The sequence below is a fragment of the Jaculus jaculus genome, chromosome 4, assembly GCF_020740685.1.
Source record: "Jaculus jaculus isolate mJacJac1 chromosome 4, mJacJac1.mat.Y.cur, whole genome shotgun sequence".
NCBI classification, from domain to species: Eukaryota; Metazoa; Chordata; class Mammalia; order Rodentia; family Dipodidae; genus Jaculus; species Jaculus jaculus.
Genome location: NC_059105.1, coordinates 80,586,542 through 80,603,418, shown reverse-complemented (window position 1 = coordinate 80,603,418; position 16,877 = coordinate 80,586,542). Strand labels below are relative to the sequence as shown.

The window sequence follows — 16,877 nt, the reverse complement described above, 5'->3', positions numbered from 1 at the left end:
CAAGCTTATTGGTATATCTGACAGGTCAACATTAGAAGTTACCTTTAAGTAACTTTTACTGTCTGTCAGGTTTGAATGTGCTATCAGGGAAGAATATCCTCAATGAAGTGAAAAGGCTCCTGTCATTACCAAGTACAGGCTGGAGTTCTTTGCATGCCTAAACCAAAAGAATTCATGCCAGGACTGGGCTGCAGCTCAGGGGCGTGGTGAGTGAGTGCATGGCCTTCACATTAAGAAAACTAGTTCAGTACCCAGCACTAAAAAACAGGTATATCTCAGCAGAGTGAGTGGGTAAGCTGATGTGAGAAACCTCCTATAAATTATACAGTAAAAGAGTCCTTCTTCCTCACTTTTGAAATTAAAAAGCATAGGTTTTTGATTTTTTTAATTAAAATGTCAGCATCTTCTTTGGGGGGGGGGTGTTGAGGTAGGGTCTTGCTCTAGTCCAGGATGACCAGGAATTCACAATGTAGTTTCAGGCTGGCCTTGAATTCATGATGATCCTCTTACCTCTGCCTCCAGAGTGCTGGGATTAAAGGCATGTACCACCATGCCCAGCTGTTGTCAACATTTTAACATGTTATCATTTTTATCATAAAATGAACACATTTAAAAAAGTTTAATTTCTTATGAAATAATACCAATAGATTCAGCCTTCATAATCCAAATCTTATTGAGGTCCTCAGTAATTTTGAGAGTGTGTCCTAAAGCCAAAATGTTTGGGAATCTCCTGGCTTGAAAAGGAATAGAAAAAAGACAACGAAAGTTCATTGTAATAGAGTCATAGTCTGAAAGTTGTCTAGGTTTGTGAGAAAGACTCACTTAGGATATACTTTGAAAGAAGAAATGCTAAAGTTTATTGACAATTTCTACTACGGGGTAAATGAAAAGTTTAAAGATATATGAAAGCTATGTTTTAGTATTATAGCCTAGAAACAGTAGGTTCATAGATAAATGCTCCATTCTAAGTATGTTTTTGGGGGGCTGAAAATTTTAAGGAGAAGGGAATTGTGATAGCTAAGAAGAAATAGCCACAAAGAATGGAAAATGTACATTTATTGCAATCAAGGAGGACAAGAGGCATACTAGTGGGTTGATGGTGGCTAGGAAAAGGGGCTTAAGGTCAGATTCAGAGCCTGTGTCAGCTAACAGACTTAGTTCACAATACTGTGTTGGGAATTTAGCATAGGTCAGTTGTTCAAGGTCACTTATCTAGTGAATGATGGCACTGACCGCAATATCCAGTGCTCTGTAGAGTAGGAGGGGCATGAGGCATGGTGGAGAAGAGCCTCCTCTCGGGACAGGCTACTGAGAACTGTAAGGGACCCTCATAGTTCTAATAGATTCTAGCTTTAAGAAGTAGGAGTGATTAGGTGGGAAGCAGCAGTGAGCCCAGGTCACAGAGAGAACATTCAGTAATTGGCTTGGAATAGAAGAAGCTATTTGGACCAAAAAAATTTAAATGCCTCTATTTTTGTAAATGAAAAAAAAAAAACACAACAACAACAACAACAAATGATGGGCTGGAGAGATGGCTTAGTAGTTAAGGTACATACTTGTGAAGCTTAAGGACCCAGGTTTGATTCTCAAGGTCCCATGTAAGCCAGATGCACATGGTGGTGTATGTGTCTGGAGTTTGTTTGCAGTAGATAGAGGCCCTGGAGTGCCCATTCTCTCGCAGAATTTCTGTGTCGCACCGCTCCTCTCTGTCTCTAAAAAAAATGAGAAATGTAAGCACATTAAAAATGCTTATGAACTTGTGAAACCAGAAAATGAACTAATAGTGAGAAATGTGATATCAGTTTAATACTGGTAGAGATAGGAACAGACTTCATAGCATCTTGTGGTTTATAAGGTGCTTCTCATTCATTGTTGGTTTTGAGGCTCACCACATACAGGAAGTGGGTATAACCAATTTACTGTGATGAAAACATTGAGGTCTGGGAGGGGTTTCTACAACAGAAGAGGCTCAGAATAACTTTGACATGGAGAATGCATTTCTCCATCCCAGCCAGTCAGGAAAGGTAGGACTATTACAGGTACAGTGGTTTGAAGTCATGAGGGCAGTAACTGAGAAGTGGCTTAATTTATGAACTGCTCTTTGGTGTTTGTGCCTTATACATTGTCCTCAAACAGTATGGGGTTGCTAAACTGAGGCATGGAGGAAGAGATCCAATCATTTTTATTTATCTTTCCATGTGGGTTAAGCTTCCACAGTGGTGTGATACTGATTCTGTGGGAAGATTAGTGGGAAGATCATTACAGTCTGTTAGTCTACTGGATTCCTAGGAAGCTTGAGGCTCTAGATACAGCCATCATATATATATATATATATATATATATATATATATATATACACAGCCATCGCATATTGTGTGATATGAAAAGAAATGAGGTCTTCTTTCTCTATGGCCTTCATCTCAGTGACATTGGCTAAAGTATGATCATAAGTGAACTAATATTAACTATATGAGTGAAAATAGTCTTGCCATTCAGACTGGCCCAGTAGAATTTGGTTTGGAGGCCATTCTGGAATAATAAGTCCCTTATAGAAGATCATCTGGCAGTGTGCAAAGTACAGTATTTGGCAGTATAAGTGAGTTTCCATTTCACAGGGGAGCGGCTGTGTACAGCTTCCCAGGCGTCTCGTTCCTCCCAGAACGGCACTGCCACTCTTCACACAGGGGTTCCTTCCGCCAGCGTGGAAAGTTCAGATAAAGAAGGTTGTGTGCGTTAGGGAGAGACATGAACAGCATGGTGGACATTCAGGGTTGCAGACTGAAGAAGGCCTTTTAAGGAGAAGGTCACTAGAATGTCATTTTAGAAAAGAGAAGAATATAAAAGAGAGTTGGGAATCCTTTGTAGGAAATAAAATTGCAATGACTTTATGGATGGAAAATGAAATAAAGAATGTCTGTCCATTCGTTCTCAACCTCAACCTCAGTGGGGTTCTAGAACTTTGGTAATAACCAATTCTAGTTGGACAGTTAAGGGATTAGCTAATCATGAACTTTGGTTTTTCCTTTCTCTTTCCCACCCTCATTCCCTGCCTTTCCTTCTTTTCCCTTTAGTTATTTGAGAGACAGACAGACAGAGAGTGAGTATGGGCACACGGGGCCTCCTGACACTGTAGACAAACTCCAGACTTATGAGCCACTTTGTATATACATATCTAGCTTCATGTGGGTACTGGGGAGTCGAACCTAGGCCTTTAGGCTTTGCAAGCAAGCACATTTAACCACTGAGCTATCTATCCAGCCATGGCTTCTCCTTTCAACTCAGCCAGTAATATTAGAATCTCACTCAGCTCAGCTCAGCTCAGCAGGGAAGGCTTGGATGACTGGTCATGTGGAGTTTTTTTGTTTGTTTGTTTTGTTTTTTGAGACAGGGTTTCACTCTAGCCCAGGCTTACCTGGAATTCACTCTGTATTCTCATGGTGACCTCGAACTCATGGCGATCCTCCTACCTCTGCCTCCCAGTGCTAGGATTAAAGGCATGTGCCACCATGCCATTTTTTTTTTTGTTTGTTTGTTTGTTTGCTTGCTTGCTTTGATTTTTTTGGAAGCAGTGTCTTACTGGGTAACACTGGCTGATCTCAAACTCAAAGCAACAATCCTCCTTTCTCAGCCTCTTGAGTGCTGGGATTACAGATGTATACCTCCATGCCTGGCTAACTAGCCACTTTTTAGTTTCCTTTCCTTTTCCTCCTCCTTCCTTCCTTCTCTCCCCTCTTTCCTTCTTCCCTTCATTGCTTCCTTCTCCTCCTTCCTCCCCTCCCTTTCTTTCTTCTTTCCCCTTCTTCCTTCTGTCCCTCCCTCCACATTGAGAATATGGGGTCTCTCTGCAGGTACAGTGTGGCATTGTCTCTGCTGCCAGGTGGTGGTGTACCTCTGCTATATGTAGGGCCTACAGGATCTGGGACTTCCAAGAGTCCCAGGTGAGGCACAGGCTGTGTTTGTTGTCAGGGTGAATTTTGTGGCAGCCAAACCTGGGTGTGCAGCTGCACTTGGCCTCCACAGTTGCTGCCAAATGGGAGTTGTTTCTGGCTGTTTCCCCAGAGCATTTCAGGTTGATCCAGAAGTTAGACTTCCTAGGGCATAGTCACAGTGGAGCAGCAGTGTGGGGACTATTTTGAAAGGAAAGTGGGGCGTGGAATATAGAAACTGCTGAGATCTGCCCCCTTATCCACTTCTTCCCCTTTTTATCTGTATCTTCCCCTGCCTTCATCCTCCTGCCACCTGTGATAAAGAGCTGCCTGAGCCCTGGGGCACTAAGGGACAGGGGTGAGGCCTGGAGGGTGAGGGAGAGGCATATGAAACTTGTCCCCGGTCCAACCCCTGGGCGTGCCTGGGTTGTGCTGATTTGCTTTGTTTCTCATCCTCCTTCCCAAGTGCGCATCTGCCTTGAGAACCTAAGTGCAGTTTGAAGTCAGGTGGGAAGGGACCTTCTGTTGTGCCATGGTAGGGGTGTGGTCTGCCCACCCTGGGGTGGATCCCTTGCCCTGTGTTGACATGGTGCCACTGATCTCCATGTTATGAGTTCAACTTAAATGATCTGGAAATACCAGGACTCTCAACCCAGAATAATCAAGCCTTGATTACCTTAGCACTACAGTTTTCTAAGGTGACAAAAATCATCCAACCTATAAACAGCTTGTCTTCATGCACAAAGCATTGAGAACTTTTCAGAACAAGCAAGCAGTAGATGTATTTTTCCTTTCATGAAGATACTGGAAGCCTGGTTTCCTGCATAACTGCCATTCTCTGTGCATGACTTAGCAAAACCGCTGTAGAACACGATAATCCACATTGTCTTCTAGAAAGCTCTGCTCTGTTTGTTTTTTTTTTTTTTCAGTTGTTTACAAAAGACAGGGTTAACATTGGATGTTGGTGATCTTGTAGCTCAACTGTAGCTTCACTATGTTCCTTTCTCCCCATTTGAGTTTTGTAAGTCCTCCATTCATTATTGGAAGATTTTCCCATTTCAAGAAAATGGGTTTAAACATGTATGTATGGATCTGAATGCCTGGACAATTTTTTAAGTTGCAGATTATTAAGTGTCAAGTTGTATAATTACAATTTGTGTTTGTGCATTATTTTATACCAGTGGCCACTGATTTGAAAATGTGGGAGTTGTTAGAATAATGTTGACATTTTATTTATCAACCATAATTGACAAAAGCCAAATACCTTTGGTCTTTTAGATTTAAGATTAATCTCTAGCTCAACATTTAAGTCCAATCCAACACTTTTTCTTAAGTGCAGAAATCTGGATATACAACCTCAGGAGGCACCCGAGGAAAACATTTACCATAGAGCCTTCTGAAAACAATTTTCTACATTTCTGCAGAGACAGTAGTGCATTTGTAAGTCCTGTCTCTGGCATGTTTCACTGGGATTTTCAATCTTTGTTTCAATGTGGATTCTCAGTGACTGGCACCTAAGCTGGCATCCTAGTTTTGATTTTGCAAGTTTTCCACCAAGGCCCTTTTCCCTTGTTTTGTTTAATGAGAACTTGGGTTTCAGTTTTATCCCAACATATAAACAGCCTGAGTCTTTGCCAGCATGCCACTTGGGTTTTATGTTCTGCTAGCCTCTTGTGGTATTATTGGCTGTACTGTGCTCTTTTGGGGGAAGGGGAGTTTTGAAGCAGGGTCTCTCACTCGAGCCCAGGCTAACCTGGATCTCAGGTAGCCCAAACTTGCCTTACACTCATGGAGACCCTCTTGAGTACTGGGATTATAGGAGTGAGCCACCATACCTGGCATTTCAAGGTTAAGATGGAGTAGAAGCCTTTTCTTACCCAAAGGCATATGTAAAATGCTCATAGTTTTTTCACACCGATGTGGGAATACGAATTGCTGTCAGATAATGACATGGGTTTTTCTGGTTCAGGTCAAATATTTCACCCTCTGCACTTGGAGTTTCTCTGTTAACTGTTTTCATAACCTGTCATGTCCTCAGCATTAGAATGTACTGCTAGAGGAGAGGCGCATTGTCAAACGTGGTACATTTTGTAAGAATACAGGAAAGCACCAGCAAGGCAGCTGGAGTGCAGATGCGATTGCTGAAATTCCCAGAGGGGCATCTTCATTGTTTTCTTTCTTTGTTGCAGAAGCAAAGGCCGATAATGAACCTAGCTGTTCGCCAGCCGCTCAAGAACTGTTGACAAGGCTGGGATTTTTACTGGGAGAAGGGATCCCAAGTGCCACACACATAACCATTGACGACAAAAACGAAGCCATGGTAATGCCTGAGGGTTATTCTGCATTTCATACCTGCTCAGAAGGATGAATGACATGATGAACAGACACCCCCACCCATACATACACACATCCAAGGGGGAACATGATTGGTCAAATGAGTTCTGGGTTGTTGTGTAGTGAAAGTTCTTTTAGAAAAGTTTCTGGGTCTTTTTTGGTGTGTGTGTGGTGGGGGGGTTGTGGTTAAAGAAGGAGCAGAACTTAAGAAAATATCCATATTAACCTTCTAGTCACCACCCCAGGAATAGTGGCTATGAGATTGAAAGTGACTTAAAAGAATTGTTTGGTAATGATACTACTTTTAATTCTATAGCACCATTCTTCTCACCTGGCTGCTTTGGTGCATCTTTCCTGTGTGGTGGTTTTTTGTTTGTTTTTGTTTTTGTTTCATAGCTGCTGGGATCCGGGGTGAGGGGAATCAGTGTGGTAAAGAAACGATTTACAGGAGATGAGGCAGAGATAAAAATGAGATCAAAACGTTCATCTACGAAAAGAGCACTCACTCCCTCCCCATCCAAGGGAGCACAAGCAGCAGCCTCCTGCCTAACATGAGATGTGTGGATAGCAGAGAGGGGCTGGAGACCCCACCCCCAGCCAGGGTCCCTGCCAGGAGATGTTAGGGGTGAATTGAGACAGCAGTGGCCACACTCTTCTTCCTTAAACGCAGAGACCATAAATCTTCAGGAATTGAATCGGGCTGCATGCTTGTGAAACATTATAAAAACACAGTCCCTGGGTTTTCTGTACAGAGGTCAAATAACCCATTTGTCTTCTGCAGATTTTAAATGAAATGAAGTCTGCCTGTCTGCCATCTCTGCATTACAGCTGTGTGTCTCCATGAAACCATTGCTAAGACTGCCCTTTTGATGGAAAAAAAATCTTGAGGAGGGGATCAGAACAAAGACATTTCCCTTTTAGGCCATATACACACCCTGTGTAGCTATAATCATTCTCACCTAGAGGTTAAAACCTGTCTTTCCATTTTCTCCTGGGCTTAGTTCATTGTATCAGCCCCCAAAACAAAACAATGTGTCAAAACGTCCTGTGTAAGCCACTCTAACTCCTCCTTCCGTTCATCTTGCAGTGCACAGCTCTGAGCCAAGGCATCAGTCCTTGCTCCACACTCACAAGCAGCACGGCCTCTCCTAGCACCGATAGCCCATGCTCAACCCTGAATAGCTGCGTCAGCAAGACGGCAGCCAACAAAAGTCCCTGTGAGACCATTAGCAGCCCTAGTTCCACCCTGGAGAGCAAGGACAGTGGAATTATAGGTAAGAAGCACACTGCTTGGTAATGTAATGGTTCAATGCACATCAACCAGAGCACTCAGCCACTTCCTCAGAGGGGTTTAGTATGGTCTGAAGGGCCACCTGCTAGGGGCTGCCCTCTTATCTACAGACAACACTGGGGCCATGTGCAGCTGAGAACGAAGCATCTATATTTCTTAGGTTTATATTACTTGGCCTGTAGGGGAAGAATATTCCTTACCACATTTGGCCTTTGAAGTTACAAAACTACTGCCACCACAGTGATCAATTGTATTCGCTGGGTATCAGGTCCCCTGCGTGCAACATAGCAGAGCAATGAAATTCCTTACATAGGAAGACGTCTCCAGCCCAGTCTCAAGGTCACTTTTTCCCAGACACCAGGCTAGGGATATGTTCTCTAGTGTTTTTATAATAGGATCTGACTAAGGTTTTGAGATTAGGCATTTTAAGGTATTTATTTCCTTACTAATTTTGGTTACAGGCATCAAATAACCCAGACTGACCTACAACTTTTTATGTAACCAGGGATGACCTTTAACTGATGATCTTCCTGCCTCTACCTTCTGAGTGCTGAGATTATAGATGTGCACCAATACCCCTAGTATATGCAGTGCTGGGGTTAGAATCCAGATCTTTGTGCATGCAAGGAAGGACCTCATCACCTGTGCTATATCCACAGCCCCAAGGCCAAGATGTTCCAGGGAAGCTTTCCCTGAATCACCACCACCGTACTCATACCAATGCCATACACATGATTCTGCTCGAATGAAGGACAAAAGGCACAGGTTCTAGGTGGCTTGAGAAACATTTTATTGATTTTTTTTTTTTTAGAAAATCAAGGAAGTCTGTAGAACTGTGTGATATTAGAATCCAAGAATTTTAAGAGTTCTTATTTTTATTCCTTATCCCAGACAGATTGCTTTTATAATTCTGCAGGGGTTAAGGGGGGTGTGTCTCAGGTCTGCATATTGGTGCCTTTCAGATAGCAGATAGGTAAGACCTGAGGGGGTCACTCAGGACTTTCTGTGCTCTGAGGTCGTATATGGTTTCATAGTGGAGCTCTTCCGAACAGTGAATACCTTCACCTTTGCTGGGTTATGCAAATGTCTTTGAGGGATATTTGTGTTTAATTAGTAACTAAACTCTACTTCTAGATAAGTAAATGGAATGACATTTGAGCTCCTTATCTTTTGCAGTCACCTGTAATTTCTTTCAAGTTTAATTTGAAAAACCAGATCATGGGTTCATCCAGTATAGATTTTGGAGATGACTCCAGAGGCCAGTGGGAATGGTGGGAGTGGGATGTTCACTCTCGCCAGATCTCCTCACAGCATGGTGAGGGAGTTTCAGCAAGGCAGTGTCTTCCCACCATTTTTTCTGGGATTGGTTTTTTCTTTTTTTTGGTGGGTTTGTTTCGTTTTGCCTTAATTGATTTATTGAGATATAATTTACATACCATTAATATTCACTCATTTAAACTGTAGTAATTTTAAGTGTGTTCAGAATTGTGTGCCCATCACCACACTCTGATCTTAGAACATTTTCACCATCATCAAGAGAAACATTGTACCTAGCGGTCAGAAGTCAGTCTCTGTTTGCCCCAAGTGCCAACAAGCCTACCTTCTGTCTGTGGGTGAGCTGATCCTGGATGTTTTGTACGAGTGGAGAGTGACCTTTTTTTTCACCTAGCTTCAAGGCCTTCCACTGAGCTTGTTTGGTAATTTGCTTTCTCATCTTACTTTGCTTCTCCAGCTGCGATATCAAGTCTACTTCAATAAACCCTCCCAGTCAGTGTTACTCTGACTCCCCCCCATCTCTGTGTGTGTGTGTGTGTGTGTGTGTGTGTGTATGTGTGTGTATGTGTATTTTAAATGCTTTATCTCTTCCCAAGATATCTGCTATTGGTAGATCTTTGGTGTGAATTTTGTGGTAGCCAGGTTCCTTTCTTCACAGATTCCTTATCTCTTGTGAAGTTTCATCTTTCAGAGAATTTATCTTCAAGGATTTAGCCAGTGCTACCTCCCCCTCCTCACAGGCTTCTTATTTCATTATATGTTCAAGTACTGGCATTACCTGCTCTGATTAGTTACAAACATTTTCAGTAACAAAACCACCCATTCATTATTCATTTCTTGCATTGAGATATAATTCTGAAATTTTGAAAGTGGTGTGTTTTGCAGTGCTAAGAATTGGCTCTAGGCCTTGTTCAGGTGAGGCAAGTGCTATACCATTGAGCTTCATCCCCAGTTGGTAAAAATATTTTAAGCAGGAAAGCAAAGGTGCTGGTTTGGCTTTCTGTACTACCAATGAAAGATGGAGCTGCAGGGGGCTCTCAACTAAGGCTTTACTTAATACAGTCTTCCTCAACCCCACAATAACACCTTCGTGTTACATGCTTAATTCCCCCACTCCCCCATTGCATATGTAACTTGTCAGTTAATTTGCTCTCCAAATGGACCGGGGTCTTATTTTTCCAGCTCTCTTCTGGGCTCTTAGCTGAGTGTTGGGCACTAGAAATTAAGGACAGAATCACTGCTACCTGAAGTCACATGGACAGAGGGAGCACCTAGTGGTGTATAGTGAATTAAACTCTGCTTTGATGATAAAGTAGCACCTTTCATGCCATTAAAGTTGCTGTTTGTTCCTTGATTCCAGCCAATGTGCTCCCTTACTTTAGCTACACATGAAAAATTGTGGAAACTCGGAGGGTGTTGGAAGAGTGAGGAACGGGTTGTTAAGTCCCTATTGCACGGGAGACCCTACCTTCTCACCACCATGCTCACCGCTGTGTCAGCTCTTGTCTGTCCTACAAAGTGCAAGTTCCTGGGTAGATGGTTGAAGCTCTGGGCTGGTGACCATGTGCTTCTGTTGTTTCTTCCATGGCCTGTGGAATTAGATCCTGTTGCCAAGGGACACAAAGGTGTGGTATGGTATGGTGTAGGAAGGAAAAGAAGCGGCAGTCAGCTGCAGGTGTTGGAAAAGGCAGGCGTAGTGGGGCAAGAGGGGGAAGGAGCTCCTCTGCAATCAGTGCAGGGCATACCAGTGCCAGTGCCTGTTCCTGTGCTTGTGCCTGTGCCTGTCACTAGAGCAGGCATCGGTGACATACATGTTTTTGGTTCTGTGATTGCTGGGTTGGAATGAGCCTTTTGCGATCTGAAGAACAAGCAAACGTTATAAAGTATAGCTTGGAATGGCAGCTTTTGGACATCTTTGGCATTTAAGAGAATAAAATATTCAAGAATGCCATGATCCGACCAGACAGAGATGGCTGCATGCCTTGGGAGGCTGGAAGTGGCTTGGAAAATGAGCTGGTGAGGATCTATGTTCCAAATTGCATAAGGCCCAGGGAAAGCAGAAAGAAGCTTTCCATTTGATTTTCCATTTGAACTAGAGTAAGACTTGTGACCCAGTGCAGTTGGGGTTGGACGGCCAAGGTTTCAGGGTGGGCTGATACAGCGCCCACACAGCGGCCTTGGTATTACACACTTGGGGCGGCAGGAGGCTCAAGGCAGTGTTCCTAGCACAGGATTAGCACAGTTCATAAAGGGCATTTAGGAGACATTTCAAACAGTGCCAACCCATCCTTGAAAATTCCTCCACCTCCTCTTACTACTTCAGCTGACTTCTAACACGATGTTCTATTTATCTAAATAATTTTGCCCAGTAGACACAGCAAGTTTGTGTTCCTACATGCCTGGGCAGCCACCTTGGAGTTGCCACAGGTGCCCTGCCTGAGTTTAGTTTCTACTGCTTAGCAGGAGTGAAGGCAGGCCAGTGACCGTTAGGAGAACTTAACTTGGCCCCCTTCCAATCTTGCTTTGTAAGGCCAGGGCTTAATAGACTCTCCCACCCCTTTCAACTTCATTATGTTATCCAGAGGGGAGTCCCACTTTATCCTATTTCAAGAGGTTCAAGTTCTTCCAACATAAATGTCTTTAGAAGTATAATAATTCTGTCATGTAGAAATACTGGCTAAGCTGGATGGGATTAAGTGAATTCTCTATGAATGTCTTTTTAATTTTTTATGAAAAGTTCCTTATTCCTTATGTATTAAAAATCATTGGCATTACCTAGAAGGTAGTGTCTGATTTTCAAATTTGCAATGTGAAAATCTGCCAAATGTGAAACCCAGCTGTACCCAATCACCATAAAATAGCTTTCAATTACTTGCTTTGGAAAGAAAAATCTTCATAAAGAAATATGCTTTTAAAGGTGTTTCCTCTATGCCTGAGAAAACTTTTGTAGGCTTTTTTTTTGTGACATTCCTTTGACTATAACTTGATTGTAATTATTACAACTTACAATTATTATAATTGTAAACTGTATTAATTCCAACTTAAGAAAAAAATAAAGTATGTGTATTCACTGGAATGTGTATGAAAGCCAGTGGGACTTTTCTTGGGGGGAAGAATGCTGGAAACAGTGGGTTTTACGGCTTTTTATTATTTATTTATTTATTTTTGAGGTAGGGCCTTGCTCTAGCCCAGGCTGGCCTGGAATTCTCTAAGTAGTCTCAGGCTGGCCTCAAATTCACAGTGATGTTCCTACCTCAAGTACTGGGATTAAAGGCGTGTACCACCACACCCAGTTTGAAACATTTTTTAATTAAATCTGTTTTAATTTTTATACCCACATGGATGAGGAGAAACAAAAATAAAACCCCATTTTCCTATCAAGATTTAAATAATAATAATAAAAAAAGATCCTTCCTTTCTGTTAATGATAGCTGTGCCAGGGAGGAGGACTTTGAGGTAGCAATTAGAAAAATTCTGGCTGAGGGAGGGACCTATTAAAAGCCAGTCATCCCTACCTTTCCTTTCTTCCCGGTCCAGGTTTAAATTTGCTTAAGTATTAATCATTTTGCATCTGCTTCCTCTTGAGAGGTGGTATTGGGACAGCCCCAAGAAGGCAGGAGGACCCTGAGTGCCAGTGGCCATGTTCCCCCCATTCATTGTGTCTCCCCCCCCCCCAAGCCCGCCTGGCCTCCCACAGCTCAGCTGAGCAGCAGCAAGGGGACTGGGTGGTGGAGTGCTGGGCTTCAGCAATCCGTGTCCCATTGGGTTAACAGTAGGGAGGCAGGGATAAGCTTAGAGGAGCACCTCTGCAGAAACATTGTCCCACAAGAGTGGCTCCTGGTACAATACTGGAACTTTGGTTAGTATCCTACTGTGGTCTGATGAGGTGTGATAATATTGGCTTTTCTGCTCAGTGTTTAGGACATTAAAAACAATGTTACTGTAGGGATGACTTTTTTATCTTCCATGGACATTTTTCATGCCTCCGTCTCAGCTTGTAAAATGAAAGTGATTCCAGAGGTAGCTGTAGTTCATTTGCTTCCTGGACTTCGTGTCCCCAGGGAGATGATCCAATGCAGAGGCACATGATGATGATGAATTAATTGTAGTTTCTTTTCATTTTTAACTGGCAGTAAATGTAAATCCTGCCCCTTTGATTCTGTGCTAATGCTGGCTGTTGCTGCCTGTATTGCCCCCCTCCCTACTGAATTGAAATGTTTGGTAACTGATTGGGTAATGACTATTTAGAGTGTTTCAAATCTGGGTTAATATTCATTTTGCTACATTGCCTGCAATTTTAAAAATCATTCTTAATTATAGAAGCCCTTTTTAAAAAAAATCCCTTGGGTGAAGGAGGAAAATTTTTCTTTACATATATGATTTGCTAATATAGTCAGTGTGGGAAAGAAATCCTCGGTGATAATTCCAGTCAGCAGAGCACCTGCTGTACTGTTGTTCAGTAGTTGGAGTCTTCAGGCTGTTCTGTTGGTGCAGCAAACTTTTATGGATACCTACAATACTGTGCTACAATACTGTGCAGTCCCCCTGTGGGACTGCAGAATGATCTGCTCTGCCAGTTGCTGAGAAGTATAAAAGGAATCATTAATGGAAGATGCTTGCTGTCGTTGATAATAAAACGAACCACTAAGTGCTTTGAGCTCTTTTCCAAGGGTCTGGAGCCCTGGAAAAGCATCCTTACAGTGTACTGTCAGATGCTCCATTGTGGGTGCAGTCTGTGTACAAGTTTGCACAAGGTGACCACTGCCCCCTCTGGTCTGCTCCTGCAAGAAACATCATGTTTATTCCTCAGACTCTTTCTGGAGAGTGTGCTGCAGGGGCACCCTGAGCCTGGGCAGTGTTCCTGTTGAAAGAGGCGGGTCCAATGCTTCCCCTCCCACGCTGCCCTGCCCGCAGCCATTCCTTTAGGTGTTTCCACAATCAAAGGGCCTGATGAATGTGCCTGGGAACTGCGGCTGGGGCCCTGGCCCCGTTGCATGTTGTGGCATAGCACACCTTGCGCAATGTGGGCGAGCACTGAGCTTCAGATTTGGTACAGAGATCTGGCTGTCACAATCCAGTGCACAGGGCTGCTACCGCAGTACCAGAAGGGGCAGGGCTGGCCGGAAGTCCCAAGCTGTCGTCCTGGGACCAGTGCAGAAGAAGCCAGACAGCTTCTGGAGCTGGTTTCCAGGGCTCTACTGGGCTTGTCCTCCGGCACTCCAGGAAAGGTAGCTTGCTTATCTTTCCAGGGCCCCTCACCTTGTTGAGTTGACGGAGGTTAGGAGCTGGGACTGCAGGTGAGCCAGGGACTGTTCTGTGTGGGGCTTGCTAGTTTGCAGGAACAGTGGGCCAGAGGTGGGAACAGGAGAAAGCACAGTGTGCATTCCTGACTAGGAGGATAAGGGCGGGCGGAATTCACCCTTCTGCCTTTGCCTTTGCTGCTTCTGGAATCCAAAGTGAGGCCTGGAATTGTGAACAGTTGTTGGTGTGAGGTGTAAGTTCACAGGAGAGGACCACTGAGACCTCCCTTCTGTTAAGCCAAGGGCCTCGAGAGCTGTCCTGTTGCTGCCTCCACTGGGTGCTGATATTTTCACAACTCAGAATTCCCTTGCTACACTGAAACAAAATTTCCCAAAGTTGCCAAGGATCTTCATTTATGATAAGTCAGAGGAGGCTGTCTGTAGTAGATTATTTTGTTTTTACTCATTTCTTCCCTTCTCCTATGTTCATAAGCAACCATTTTATTCCTTTCTTGTTTGATTATTAATTCACTGGTTTAGTGCTTTTTAACGTTTAAGCTCTTTCTGTCAACCATTAAACTGAATATGAAAGTTAACAAATGTTTAAATACTACTTTATTTTTCTTCATTTATCCAGAGAGGAAAGCCCTATTTTTCTTATGATTTAAGCAGTACTTCAAGTATGTGTGCTCTCTTACCTAAAATTTTCCAAACCTAGGGAAGGGCTGTCATATATAAAGCCCTTATTTTGAATATGGAGAATATGTGGCAATCTATGAAGAAAATCATAACTTCTGGGTTTTCCTCATCATTTAAAATGTACTTTTTGGTCTATGTTTTATAAGTATAACAAACTAGGTGGCATGCATACATGATTTATTAATGTACCTAGGACTACATGCCCCAGGTTTTCTAATGCTAATGTGGCATGATCAGAAGAATGTGGCACAGCATACTTTTACAGGGAAGCAGTGAGTTGAGCTGTGACAAGGGCTTAAAACAGCCTGGCACAGTCAGCACCAGCATACGATGCATGCCAGCCACTAGTGGATGCTCACTGTTTTCAGGCATACTTATTTATACTATGTTCCTCCCTAGGGGATGAGCAGTGCTCACACATAAACGTGTAGTGAGTGCTCTCTTCGGCAGCACACATACTAAACATGTAGTGAACAGAGATTTCTGTGAAAGGATGAGTTAGGGCAAAGAAATAAGAGCTAAAGAAAAGATGAAACTAGGAGTCAAAATCATGCAATGTTCCTCACCTTTGTAGTAAGTTTTATTCGTAAGTTTCCTGGTAGCCAGTGGAAGGAGAAACATAATCAGTTGCATAAGACTGTTTTGTAAAGGTAGAAATGTATCCTCCTGGTGCCTGGAGAGTCAGACTACCATATGGGCTCTCAAAAGCAGAGAAGCCCAGGTTAGTCCCCAGGGTCCTGAGTCCTCTGCACTTGCACCTCATCCTTGCTGTAGCTCAAGGGAGATTCTACTGCATGCAGCATAGATTTGATCTCCTTGGTCCTTAGTTCCTTCTGGATTCACAAAGTAATCCTTCCTGTTTTCCTTGATGTTTCTTTAAACCTCTAGTGTGATTTAAGTCCCGTTGAACCACTGCTGCTTGGTTCTGGATCTACACTGATTTTGTCATCTTTTTGCTGACTTGATTTTAAGTATACTTATAACATAGAACCTAAAAACAGCAAGAAATGTGGATGATAATCCAGAGAGAAGGACAAAAGTACCTAGTAAAGTATTTGGTGGTAGATGATGGTTCTTAACAAGGCAGACGTCATGAACTGTAGTTTGTAAGCACATGCTTACAGAACTCCTTATATGTGCCATGATGTTCAGGCAAGCATGGCTTCAGAGACATGCTGCACACACACAATGTGATGAACTGTGTTGGGTGCACCACAATCCACATCCAATCAGTGTCTTCCAAGTCCATCAATGCACCTGTAAAGTGGGGTGAGTGGCTCCCAGGCTGGCCACCTCCTCCCTCTTGTGATGATCACATCTGTGCCCTGATATCTCAAGGCTCTTCAGAAGAGCCTTGCATTGAATCCGATTAAAGGTACGCTTACCACAGAGGATGATAGATAGTGTACCTGGGGGTAATGGAGTTTTCAAAGCAGGTATAGAGTAAGAAGTGGCTTGCGTGAACCAATGAACAGCACCAAACCTGGTTAGCTTCATGTGTGGGGCGAGCTTGGTGGAATGTAGTCGTACGTGTTAGGAGAGTGATTAAGACCCAGCCTGGGTGATGATGACAAGTCTCCATTGACAAAGGCTGGCATCTCTACTAGTTGCAGGAAGAACATAATGGAAAATGTTTGAATACTTTTTAGAGTAGTCTTGGAAAGATGTAAGATAGCATTTACTTTAGAGGCTTTTTTTTTAGTGTCTTGATATTTAAGATGTTGTCCTCGTTGTATAGGTGCACACATATTCTTTAAAGTGATCATATTAACCTAAGTAAGAGTTTGTTTGGGTTTTGTTTTTTTTTTTAAGCCAGAAATATTTTGAAGTAGCATGCTATGCATTATGAGAGCCAGCCTCTCTCTTGAAGACTGGTAGACTTCTTAAGTATGCAGGGAAAACCACTAGCTGGCCTTTATTTGCCCTACTGGTCTGATTCAGAGCTTAGTTGTAGCTGAGCTGAGAAATGAGCCCACGGCCCAAGCTTTGTGCAGGGGGCTTCAAAACCCTCTCACCTCCTTGCTTTTTGACACCCAGGTAAATGTGCACTATGGACCACCTCTCTGACATGAGCTTCTTAGCATCAGTACGAAGGCTGCCTCCTCTTCATCA

General features: G+C 43.1%; 1 protein-coding gene across 5 annotated transcripts in view; it reads left to right on the top strand.

Moving 5' to 3' along the window:
- Positions 1–16,877, top strand: part of Tanc1 (tetratricopeptide repeat, ankyrin repeat and coiled-coil containing 1) — a 255,800-nt gene that overhangs the window by 178,859 nt on the left and 60,064 nt on the right. For 4 of the 5 annotated variants that reach the window (XM_045146817.1, XM_012952495.2, XM_045146816.1 and 1 more), the window contains 2 exons: positions 6,116–6,246; positions 7,348–7,534. In XM_045146817.1, coding sequence (XP_045002752.1) covers positions 6,116–6,246; positions 7,348–7,534 — 318 coding nt within the window. Of the gene's footprint in view, positions 1–6,115; positions 6,247–7,347; positions 7,535–13,995; positions 14,124–16,877 lie in introns of those variants that run through there. The other variant, XM_045146819.1, reaches the window with a different exon arrangement.